Source organism: Acanthopagrus latus, chromosome 17, assembly GCF_904848185.1.
Source record: "Acanthopagrus latus isolate v.2019 chromosome 17, fAcaLat1.1, whole genome shotgun sequence".
NCBI lineage: Eukaryota > Metazoa > Chordata > Actinopteri > Spariformes > Sparidae > Acanthopagrus > Acanthopagrus latus.
In genome coordinates, this window is record NC_051055.1 from 11560772 (window position 1) to 11574001 (window position 13230).

A 13230-nucleotide genomic window follows, 5' to 3' on the forward strand; every position below is an offset into this window, starting at 1 on the left:
GTGTTATTTTGTGACTATTAGAGATGAGCTGTGCCTATCTTCCAACATCCACTACATGAAACTTAAACTAAAGAAATGCAGTCTTTGTAATTTCTTATCTACACTTCTCAAGCAAACATAGGTAACTGAAATTATGATTGAAACAAAGATGATGGATTTGTGGAGAGTAGGGTAGCAACTGTTTTTAATTTAAAACCGTTAGCTCTTAAAACTTTGTCAAACAGTAAAGGCACAACCTGACAGCAACAGGGCATTCTCTTTCACATTTACTTTAACTACTTTAAATTTTCTTTATTATCAATATCTTTATTTAGACATGGCTATATTTTATCAATATTAAAATAGAATATTTGTTTGGCATAAACTGTTACAACATTAAGTAATGGTAATGGTGTAAGACACAGACCTCAACACAGCCTACCAGTCATCCTATTTTGCTGTCTGCCTGCTAGTCTCTTTAAAAGATTAGTCTCAGTATATGCATGTCTGTCTGTCTGTCTGCGTGTGTGTAAGTGCATTTACAGTGTGTACGTGTACATCAGGCTACCTGCTCCCTGACCCAAATACCACCACGCTCACTCCTGATCAAGGCCCTGAGGACAAATCATGCCAGGACGTGTGAGAGTGACTTTGCTTGGGTGCATGTGTGGTTATGTTGATGTTGATGTTAAGATAAAGATCAGTGTGAAGACATGAGAAAACTATGCAAAATGCACACATGTAAAACTTTCCCAAATGGAGATGTAAAAGGTAACATGGTTCAGGATGTAAGCAAAAATGAAATCTTCTTGGAATTACAGGTTTGGCAAGGGCACAGCGAACACAGTGCCAATACGTGGACAATACAAATCCATGAACGTCACAGTCAGATTACTGTTGTTAGTGGAGAAGTTAAATTACATAACACAGCTCAGACACACTGGAGACTACCTCTTACTTTTTCTTTTTTTCAGGGGAAATAAGTAACTGTCAGTGACTGTTTTTATCCCAGCCGTGGAAACACAGCCTAAAAAGCTGCCATTCTGGAAGGTCTTATAAAAATAACGGAATATATGCGCAGTCGGTACTCTGCACCATCAGCACAAACCTAAGAAATTCAGTTCCACTTACAAGTGGTTTGTTTATTAACCAAAACTTTTTTTTCTGCTATCTTGGCCAATTTCTTCTTATCTTAATAAAACTATCAATTAAATGTTTGTGTTTTCAATTCAGCAATTGCAATAGGGTAAAAATACCCAGTCTGCTACTGATACCTACAATATAATGGTACAGAATACAACTGTAAATGTAACTATGATTTGAAGCAGACAGAGACACAAACGTCAGTAAGTCAGTCAAACAGAGACTGACTTACTGAGACACTAAGACAGATGGACAGTTTCCCCAGTCAGGCAGAGATGTGGACATGCCCTCAGATGAGACTGTGTTCAGGGTCAGACAATAGGATCACTGAAACAATGAGCCACTATCCTCTAATGAAGACAACCAACTGGATATAGAGCAGATTAATTGGCCAAACACACAGCACTGACTGACCTACATGCACCATGACATACCTTGTGCATTCTAAAGTACAGTATAAACAATGGATAAAGCCAAAGCTCTGTTGCATATAATAAGAACTGATGGTAGATGTTTGTTTGAGAAACATAAATGCTGTAAAGGACACGATTTTAACTCTACTGCAAGAAATTCCCTTGGACAAGCAAAAAAGACTCCACAACTGGCTCACAAACAGACACAAAAATATTATCTCACATATTTTGTTTTGCAGTTGCTGGAGTGTGAAAAATACTAAAACTCTGTGTGTTGATGAAGATCCTCATTTGTCCAGGTCATGGTAATTCTAAGTGCTATATTGTAGGCAACTGGACTTGTTACAGTCTTGTTTTTAAGACTTTGTGATGAGCCTTGTCGCATTCTACTGAGCATCTACAATATGTAGTAGGCAGCAAAATTTCAGGTGGTAAAGTGGATTGACTGTTTATTGCAGAAGTTGATGGTTTGATTGCAGTGATGGTTCAATCCTTGACCTCAGACCAGAGCTCCACCTATCCTTGAGCTTAACACTAAATCAACAGTACTATATAAAGTTGGATACTGTAAATCACTCGAATTTAATTTAAGACAATTTTAGTTCCATTCACTCATATAACTGAATATGTACAAAAAGATATTTTCAAAATAGCCATAAGTAAAACATGGAATATTGTTTAAGAGAGACATGAGTGAAGAGTAGAAATAACAACATTGTCAGCATGTTTTATCCCTGCATGCCACTTCAAGAACACACCCACCACTTACATGCACAATCACACACATGCACATTCAAGCCAAAGCCACACTTTTTCTGTGTGCACACTTGAGTTTTAACCTCCTGTCGTGCATTTGACACAGTGCGAATGATACACATCCTGGACACTCTGCCACTCCCTTCGCACTCACACATACTGTCCAGCTACCTTAGCCAGCATACCCCTTGGGTGTCATGGTGTCCCCATGGCAACCTATATTTACACCACTTAACTTCAGAAGAGTGCAGACCTCGCTGTAGTAGCAGCTGTGTATTCTGGATGCATGCACACAGAGGGTGAATGACCCAGAGAAAGAGAAGCAGAAATGAACAGAGAAAAATAGCGAGGTCAAGACAGAGAGAAAGACTTTCTGTTTAGAAGTGAGTGTCGGACACATGTGAGTCCACTAAGACATTTGTTTGCAGTTGCTAGGCACACAGCCATCTACTTGAGCATATGCCCTGATGCTCAAATTACCAGCCATGTGGTTAAAAACCCCACCCCACTGCAATGCCAAGTACAGTGGCTCATTGCCACTGTAATGCCAGTCAGACCCCCTGTTTTCACACTGCCACTCCTCCCACAGAAAATAAGAGCCCATTCATGTTTGAATCTTTTCTGTGCAGTTAAACAGGTACACCTGCTTGATCCTTTAAACATGGTGGAAGTTTCCAACCAATTTCGATGCGTTTCAAGATAATCAAATGTCAAGATTAATCCAGGAGTTACTCCTTCACCTTTTAGTCTTTTTAAACCCAGCACTATTTACATCCATGTTGGAGCATATCTTAGCTTTCACAAGAATAATTTTAACATGACTCATTACATGTTTCTCTAAAGTCAGTAAAGCTCATAAACAGAAAAACATCATTTTGTTCGATTACCTCATTCAACACACCAAAAGACCTGAACTCAATGGTATGTGGCCACATGTCACAAACCTAGGGTCGTACCAGGTATCTCACAGTATGTGGCTGTTATTTCCATATCAGTTTGCATATGCAGTAGCTGTCTTACTAGCTCCCTCATTCATGGCAAGAGGTCAACAGTTATTTCATAAAAGGCTTAACTATTAATATGCATTATGATTGTGCTATATTTTTCTGGTTTTATTTATTTAAACAATAAAAAAAACTTAACATCATTATCAGCCTGACATTAGCGTCTATACAGGTGTACTGGCATAACATTGGACTGCAGTCTTGGCCTTACAGCACTTAACCAAATACAATGCAATGGTAACAATTCTGAGGGTTTGAATACTTGACTGCCCCTAATGCAATAATTTACATGCAAACGGTAACTGCATTGCATACTGTAATCAACCCAGAGTCTTCTTTGGAAAAACTGGTGCCACTCCACATGTCCTGGAAGATTTTAACGTCCTGGACAAACAGTATCTGTGTTTACTTAAAAATCATTACAAACACCGCTGTAGCTAACCTTCAGTATTTGATGACCTGGAAATGAGACTCCACATTAACTACAGTTCAAATTGTGCCTGTGAACACAGAGAGCAAAGTGAAAACAACCAGGTAAGAGCTTGGCACAATCTGTTCAACAGGAGTGCAGAGTCAGAAACAGTAACATAATAACCCAGGGGAGATGAACAGACAACACCGCACCTCAGGTGCTAAATGAATTGCGACTCATTGGGATCAATTAGGTTGCTTACATGCCTTCTAGTTATTTGAAGGGTTTACAATCAGGATGTATTGCATGACCTCAACCAGCAACCGGTGATCCAGGAGTATCTGTTTCACACCTTCTTAAAGGAGAGAAATCCATTTACTGTAACAGCACCCACCCTATCATCTCCGCTCCTATCCTGACCCATGTAGTCATCTTGTCCACTTGTGGCAACTGACACAGAGGCACGGTGTAAAAAAAAAAGAAAAAGTTTAAAACAAGGTGTTTTCCCAGACAACATGAATTCTCCAAAAATAGGAGAGGGAAGCCAACTCACCCTTCTGTCTGGACTGCTGGAAAAAAACATATCTGTTTTTCCTTAAGAGATCAAATGTGATAGTTCTGTAGACCCCAAGTATGTCCATTCTTTACTAAGTGACATGGTTCACTTAGACATATTTCTAGACAATAATGGAAAAAAGTGTTCACGTTCATCATGCTTGGTGTAAAAATCAGGCTACTCATGAAATGTGCCAATAGTTAACGTCAATTAAGTATTGTCTATGTTAACCATTTATAGTGTAATTATTGCACCAAGAGATATGAGCTGTGCACTGTGCACCAGCTGAAGTAGACATAAAGCTTGTGGGTGGCATACAGGCCCAAAGCAGAGGAATAATGGAAGGGAAAATGGAATGAGGGATAATTCATGTTGGTAAAAGGGTGGGATGAGGGAATCTCAGGTGGCACAAAGCCCCACATGGCTGTACGGCAACATGAAAGGGAACAGAAAAGGGTACATGGGTGGAGTCCAGCATTAGAGAGGAAAGGAAAGAGAGAAGGAATGTTGAAGCAGAACAGCAGGAAATGATAATTAGTCTGTTCTCTATTCCCTAAGCTGTGTGTTCAATTAGAGAGAGGTCCTGCTGGAGAGACGAGAAGAAAAACACTTCTATTACAGATATTGTTGGTTTTTAGCATACAAACACAGCTTACATGCAGCCCAGGATCCTTTCATGTGAAAAACACATAACATTAATCACTCAAAAGCTACAGGAAAATATCTTCAAGTGCCAAATTGAAAAGATACCAGCACCATGCTGGAAAGGTGCTGTGTTGCATTTCGCATATCAAAAAAACAACACAGTATTCGATTTTCTTTCCTTCCCCAATGAACCAAGGGCAAACTGTTGAACCCGGCCAGTCAATACTTGTCCATCTGTGGCAATCCATCATTACAGGTTAGTTAATAATGTTATTGAATATATTGCATGTGTGTCACGTGTGCCTGTAGATTGAAGCAAATTAAAAAAATAGTCTATGTGATGGTGTAACTACAGTTTTTACTGTGAATTGTGAGTCTGGTGGGCCAGTGGCAGCTGCATGGAGATACTCTGATAGCAAAGATGTGTTTGCCTTCAAGGGTTGGCTCATAGACTGCCATATCAGACCTCGAGAAAAGAAGGTAGTGCCAGAGCTATTGTGTGAGTTAATAGGTTTACAAGCAGACTGTGACTATCGTCAATACATATTGCTATAATTTTATCGCCCAGGCCAAGACTATTTCAAGTCTGTAGAAAGCAATGCCATCATGAATTGTGCATGTGCCCCCTGCTAACATACTGGTTAGTAGGGATGTCACGATTCTCCAAATCCTCGATTCAAATAAATTTTCAATTCTAAGGTCACGGTTCGATTCAATTCTCAATTACTTCTTTTTTTTTTTTTTTTTAAAGCACAGGTTGCTATGCCATTTTTAGACTAGACTTTAATGCAATATAATATCTAACCTTTGTACCACACTTCATTGTCAAATTTAAAACATTCATTAACATCATAATATAACAATAACTTATATATTCAGTCAATTGGAAACTTAAACAAAATATAACTCAATATATATAATATATATAACTCAGTGGAAATCCTAAATACCTCCACACCTGCGACATAGTTCGCATGGTCTCCCGTATCTGCAGTTGCCATTGTAGGAGTAGGGCGGTGTGTGAGGTATATGTGCGTAAGGTGCATAAGGTGTGAGTTGGTAAGCGAGAGTGAGGGAGCATGTGTATGTGTGGACAGTGAATGAATGGGAGAGGAAGGAGAAGCAAAAGGAGTAGCAGTAGTAGCGACAGCAATAAAGTGTACAATATAGACTGCAGTTTGGCTGTGAATAAAGGCGACGGCTCCTCCAGATACAGCATAGCTCCCTAGTATTACTTCCCGACCACCTTATATATGAAAGGGGGTTCACCCTGAAGGTAAACATAAACTTCGGCCCTGGAGGAAATCATCTCCCCTGTGCTTCCCGACCACGGTCCGGAGGCTGGACAGGAATGGTGTGACAGGCTGTAGTTAATAGCTACTTGGTTAGCTAGTAGCTAAGTTAGAGGAGGTTGACTCACAGCTCTTCAACACGTGTGTTTTTTTTCCGCTTGGCAAGCTGACCGGACATGACATGGGGGCACGGCAGCATCGACGAGTCCAAGATTGTGACTTAATTTTGGTCAATTTCGATTTAAATCGAAATTGTGACACCCTTACTGGTTAGGTAATAATTTCTGAAAAAGAACAAAAGACTGTTGCAAAATTATTGACATGGTGGTACAAAGTGGTTACAGATTGCCTTAGTCCTATAACTGAGATAGAAACTAGCAGCAATGTTGAAAACCTGCAAAACCAACACAACTTGTGCAAGACAAAGTGCACTTCACCGCCTTATCATTTGATACCACTGCTATGGCACGTCAGTTGGCTTTGAAGGAGTCTGTCCAATCTGCGTACACACATATGCAGTCCGTCTGTCTTCCTCCCTGACAAGCCCACATACCACGGTGACTAACATATGACTGCAGGCTTCCAGAAATAAATCTGAGCTGCCCATAACAGCTGCATAAGAGTACAGACAGATACACTGTACAGGAGACACTTCAGATTGATACACAGGCATACTTTGTTGTTAAAGTTGTCTCCCAGTGCTTTCTTTCACCAGGGAATAAGGACAGCATGCAGCACAGGCTGGGTAATGCAGTGGGGCCTATGGAGCACGGTAGTCTATAAATACAGTCTGTCTAGATTTCTAAAATGTTTCCAGTGTATCATGGCATGGCTTTGGAGGAAATATATTCAGAGAGGCTTGACTGCTTTGGTTCATACACAGACCAAGGACCCATTAATTACATCCTCCTGTGCCAGGTCTTATAACTCGTACTTGAACATTAACCACAAAAGACATTGCAGTAATTGCTAATGACACACATATTAATTAAAGGTTGCGCGTTCGCATTAAGAGTGAATAAGGGTAGCACTTTCAGCACTTAAATAGCTAGATTACTACTTTATCTCACATTTTCAGAGGACTTAATGGAACAAACTTTAACAACCATGAGCTATATCAAGCAGTCTTGTGCTACTGTATACTGTATCCACTGAACACTGACTCCTTTTTGAAGCCCTAAATTGACAGTTATACTGTAAACATTTGATCTAACATGTTCAGTTGGTGTGTGCTCTGGTTAAGCTTATATCCTTAAGGAACAAGCTTGTGGAAGCATTGTATCCACACCCTCTGTATTTAAAACAGGATGGCCTGTGAAATGGACGCAGATATTACCAGATACATGCTGTACCACTGCCAACAACGCATAGCCTCAAACACTCTCTCTCTCTCTCTCTCTTTCTCTCTCTCTCTCGCCTAGTTCAATTTTCACAGAAGTTAAATTTAACCTGTCATAAAAATAACCCTAAATATCCAGATGTGACCACAAAGACTCAAACATTTTCCTCTTTGGTAAAAGTAAGTACAGTATAGCCTTCAAGCAGAAAGTAGAAAAAATTGGGAAGTCCCTTAGTCAGCATTGCTGAGCCACTGGCCGACCACACGAACCTTCGACTTCTAAATTGAGAAGATTTCGTGAAGGATATGTGGGGTGGGGTTCTTGTGTCTGCATCTGTCTCAAAATCTGCCATCATTTGACACCGAGGACATAGAAGACACTAAGGGGTAACATCATCCAAGTCTATCTCTGAGAGTATTTTAAGAAGCTGTACGGGCTATCAGACACACATGGCATTTGAATACTACGCAAAGGGTGAGACTGACATTTTAGTCCAGTGGGCACAGCTTCAAATTAATGAGCATTTACACTGCAGCTATAAACTGGTGTTGGTCTCCCTCTCCCCACGCGTGCACACAGTCATGGACGTGCACAGATCCAGGATAGTCAGTAGCCAATAATTATCTCTGGGTGTGTGCTGAGGTTAAGGGGACAGTTATTTGTAATCCCATACTGTATTTAACTGTAAAATGTGCCAACCTGGACTTCCTGTGGGTGTGTTTCAAGGCTAAATAGACACAGAGACGAGGCTAACACTAACAACAGATGTACAGTATTTAGAACAAAAAATGTGTGACCTACCAATAATGAGGAAGATGTCGGCATATATCCGGATGCTGGGAGGGGTTAGGCTTTTTTCCAATTGTCTCTCTACTCTTTACACTTGATGAGGCACTTTGAGGCAAAGTCTAGACATAAGAAATGCAACAAGCCTGTGTGGTGATAAATGGCAAGAAATGTGTTTGTCTCTGTGAGGGTGTGGGTGGTTGATCATCACTGGAGACTGAACCACGTGATCAAAGTAAACTCACAGGTTCTGACGTCACACATGACTGTGTCTCCAGAGAAGGCTGACAGAAAAACATAGAAGGTCTATTAAACCTGTAACAGCTTCATAAAACCCTTTGAAGATTAAAAAAACACAAGCAAAGAATGCTATAAATGTCGAATTCTTTTGAGCTGTGCCCTCTTATTTCTTCCTCTGTTAATTTAAATTGGTCTGTTGGTTCCTTATTGCTTTTGTGGGGGTGGATACTAAAATCAAAAGCATGCAGTAAAACCACATTAATCAGAGGCTTCTGGAATAAAACTCAATCAACACACAAACACGCATATAGGTGGACACACATGAACACCATGTCCAGACATATGGAGGAAAACGTCAGCGTGTTAATTAAGACTGTTGTGTAAGCTGCAGACTTTAACAGAGAGGACTTTAACAACTAGTAGTGCGTGAATGCAATTACCATACATGATGCTCCAACGCACAGGAGGGTTGCAACGATGAGATTTTAATGGAACAACCATCTCAGAATATATGCCACTGTTTTCAAGCATCAGTCTTACCCCTAATGGAATGAACATACAAGTTTTTTGGTTTTAATTAATTTAAACTTGAAATACACATATTTAAGTAATTCTAATATTATAGATTAAAATTTCTTAGGTTAGCAAATGTACACAATATGATAACCATCAATTTTCATACATTGAAACTGGTATGCTAATACAACTCAACTCTTACAATGGACCACAAATGTAATGAGGATCAGATTTTTAAAAAAAAAAAAAGGTTCAGGTGAAGATTTGCTTAACTCAAACATGATTTATTTGGCCCCAGTGAAGAAGCAAGTTGCCACATAGTAGACAATCTAGATGAGAAATCAATACTCATTTAGGCTGGGAGGAGAAGAAGTTGCCTTTTGTGTCCCTGCTTAATTATAGGCTTATAACACACAGAACTAACGCTTCATTCAGGCTACACAGCCACATACACACATTCAAGGCTCAGATTTCAATGGCAAGGTACGAACGAATGTCACTGCCTTCAAAAGGCAAGTTTCTGCCCTGCTTGTTTGTCTGCTCATTGACCATGCTGCTGAGTGTGTGTGTGTGTGTGTGTGTGTGCGCGCGTGTGTATTTGTATATGTGTGATTGTACTTTTATGAGCTGTGCTTCATTAGGACTGGGCTATGTAGTAAAGTAGCTACTCCCTGTGTGATGACGAAAGAGAGGGATAACAACACAAAGAGAGTTGTCATGGTGATTTTTATGGACAGAAATGTCACACACTGACTGGATAAAAAGGTGTTTTTGCTACCACTGCCAGCTGACTCTGTGACCAGTCTACTTTGTAATTTGGCCAAAAAGCTCTTAAGTGTCTGAAATCACTGTATTTAGGAGTATCTGGTTAAAGGGACCTTTGGTTGAAAGATCAGAGGAGAAATAGACCAAGCCCTGATTCACTGCATCAACACTCCTTCAAACAGTATCGCACCCTACTCATGTTGCCACTGAAGAACAACCATGTTTTACTGTCTATCCGTGCAACACTGCTGTTGAGCTTTGATCAAAAACAAACAGCATAGGAAGAGTACCTGAAGAATGCCTAAAGAGTTAAAGCACGTTGGATAAAAGGTGTGATCCATCTAGATGACAGCATGACTCTCAGAAATCACATCTTTAACAATGAATACAGTGCTGACTTACGATTTGATGAATCAGCAACATTTGGTTTTACAGGACACAGCTATAACCATAATTAGCACCCAAGTAACACATAATTATACGGATGCAGGATCATAACTGGCCAGTGAGTTTCTCATCGTACATCATACCTCTAACTCCACTGTTAAAACATTAACAGAAGCAAAACAAAATAAAAGTTTTTTATGCCCATATAAGTTAATAATTACGAGATCAACTTACACAAAATTTATGCATATGAATTTTTAAAAAAAAATTGCAAAAAATCAGCTTTAGACTACCTATACTTCATTCAGGAGAGGAAACCCGTAGATTTAATCTACTTCTTCATATCACAATGACATCTGAAAGGTCAAGAGTTGTTTACTCTCCCACACAAAAACTGCAATGAATGAGTAGCACTGTATGGACACTGATCCCTACAGCAGCATATTTTGGCATGCAGTCGCTAACAATACAAGGTTATTCACTGATGTGGTGGGGTGATTTTTCTCCATACTGTCTCCATGCAATAAAGAAGTGGGATGGATGAAAATAGATCACTACAATACCATATTGCCATTTGGTACTGACGAAAAAATACTCTTTTTCATATCAGTCAGTCTTACCTGACAAAGCAGGGAGGGCACAGGTGTCACCACCAACATCAACAATTGTATTCAAGGTGAACAGCACAACACAGGATCTCCACACTGAGGCAGCACAATCTTTTTTAAGCAGTCACTGATCATAACTTTTGGAATTAGGCCTTTACTTTCATATTAAAACATGAGACAATCCCACGACTCCTAACAACACAATTAAAAGCACCTAGAGTTGCTGCTGCTGTTGTTCCACCAACAAAAGGACACAGTTGCACTTGGCTTTGGTCCAGAGGTGTTTATGCTTATTGTTTGACAGACTGGAGATAAATGGAGGGCAGGTTGTTGTGGCTGCTGGAACACTCTCTCTGTTGTCAGTACTGACTATGGAGACTGCACAAGTGCTGTGGACGCTCTTCGCCATTTCGAACAGACAGTCAATAATTCCGCTTTTCTCTTTCTCTCTCTCTCTTTCTCTCTCTCTCTCTCTCTTTTTACACTGATCCATGAAATTACTGTTATCGAGAAAAATACCATGGCAACTCTAACAATGACTCATGTCCAAAAATTTAAGTTTCCTAAAACAGTTATAAGTATAGTTCTGGATGAAGTGCACACTGTTCGAATGGCTTTATAGGAGTAATAATGAGCAAAGACGACAAGTGTGCCTGTGTATTTGCGCAGTTTTAAGTTGCCAGGCAGGTTTCTTCCGAGAAGACATTAAACCAGTTCACAAAGTTAGTTTTAAGTTACACGCAGCCGAAGAAGAGGAATATAAAACGTATTTTTAATCAAAAAAAACAACAAAAAAAAAACATTTCATGAGCATGTAAGTTTGGGGACTCACCCTAAAGGCGGCTTTGAGGACTCGGTCATTGCAGTGATTAGATATCCAGCTTCAGAAGATAGCGGCACTCAGGCTGGGCTCCCAAAAATCCGCTGTCGCTCTCACACTCGGTGTATATCCATTATGCTATCGCCTGCGAGTTTTCAAAATGAAATCAATTTGCTATCAAACATATCCAGACCATTAAATAAAAAAGCCCTGTTTGCGAAAAAGGGAAAAGAATAACTTTGTATTTTCTACCATAGGTCCGACAAATGACAGGCAGCGCGCGAGGGATGACAGCACAACAGTGTGACCTGAAGCACAGAGAAAGCTAAGTACGACACAATACTGTCGATAAATGTGAAGTATTTTTAGGTTCAACTTACTTCTGTTAAAACAGTCTCAGTGAGCCATTCTAGTGGACTGAGTTACTTGTCAAATCCACTTGATATAATCTTCGTGTCCCCCCCGGCTGAGTTTCCCTCGAGCACTGTCAAGCTAACGGTATCAATACACTACACTTCCTGTGCAGCGGTTCAAAATAAGAGTTCACACACTCGTTAAACGACAGTTATCGCTTGTTTCCACGTTTTTTGTAACTTTAACCAGGCTGTTTGTGTGACATTAAATAATTTACTAATACGCACCCTTTAAAACCTTCATCTGCACCTCTCGCCCCATAAGTCTGAGCGTTTTCTTAAAATGTTCCTTTTCAGGTCCTTTTATTTGGAAGGCATTGACACGGTGTTTCCTGCGTCTGCATCTAACCTGACGCAGTTCTCCAGCCCGCCTCCGTCAGCATAGACTCCTACTATACGTCAGTCATCCTCATTGGGAATTCACTGAGCGCCAGCTGGAGAGCGACAGTAGCTTGCACCGCAAATACACACAGACAAATACAAACAAAAAGCGAACGAAATAAAGCCTTTATTTACATGCTGACGTCCGTAGCATGTAATGAAATACGTTTAATTTAAGAGATTGACATTTATTATTATTATTATTATTATTATTATTATTATTATTATTATTATTATTATTATGTTTTTGTGGTTGTTGTTGTTGTTGCTGTTGTTAAGTTTACATATAAGATGACAAAGGTTTTAGCGGTTATTCCGGGAAAGCTTCTATGCACAATGCCTCATTGAAATTCTATGATGAGAATTCAAATCTTTCCTCCCGGCATGTTTTTTCTCCCGGCATGCTTTGTGCTGTCTCGCCCACGCAACATCTCCCTGCACAGCTAAAGTATGATTCTCCACCACAAGAGGTCACTCATAGACAATGTACTATCCCCTAACCCATGTTTGGGGTGTTTGCCTAGAGTTGGACAATGGATAGTTATAGCAGTGATAATAATAATAACAACAATAAGGGCTATAATAACATCAACAATGATGATGATAATAACAATAATAATAACAATAATAAAAACAATATTATGATGAATAATGATAATAATGATAATGATGATGATGATGATGATGATGATGATGATGACGATGATGACGATGATTACAAAAAGAAGACGGGGAAGATAAAGTGTTTTCTCTATAATAGCAAAAACAAGATCA

At 39.7% G+C, this 13230-nt stretch overlaps 1 protein-coding gene across 6 annotated transcripts in view; it reads right to left on the reverse strand.

The window, feature by feature from the left end:
- The window catches only part of cobl (cordon-bleu WH2 repeat protein), a 55054-nt gene extending 42525 nt beyond the window's left edge, over positions 1-12529 (reverse strand). For 5 of the 6 annotated variants that reach the window (XM_037074113.1, XM_037074111.1, XM_037074112.1 and 2 more), the window contains exons 1-2: positions 12043-12168; positions 11675-11807 (exon numbers count right to left, since the gene is read on the reverse strand). In XM_037074113.1, the coding sequence (XP_036930008.1) occupies positions 11675-11703 (29 nt within the window). In that variant the 5' untranslated portion in view covers positions 11704-11807; positions 12043-12168. Of the gene's footprint in view, positions 1-11674; positions 11808-12042; positions 12169-12303 lie in introns of those variants that run through there. The other variant, XM_037074109.1, reaches the window with a different exon arrangement.
- Between the last annotated feature and the right edge of the window lie 701 nt (positions 12530-13230).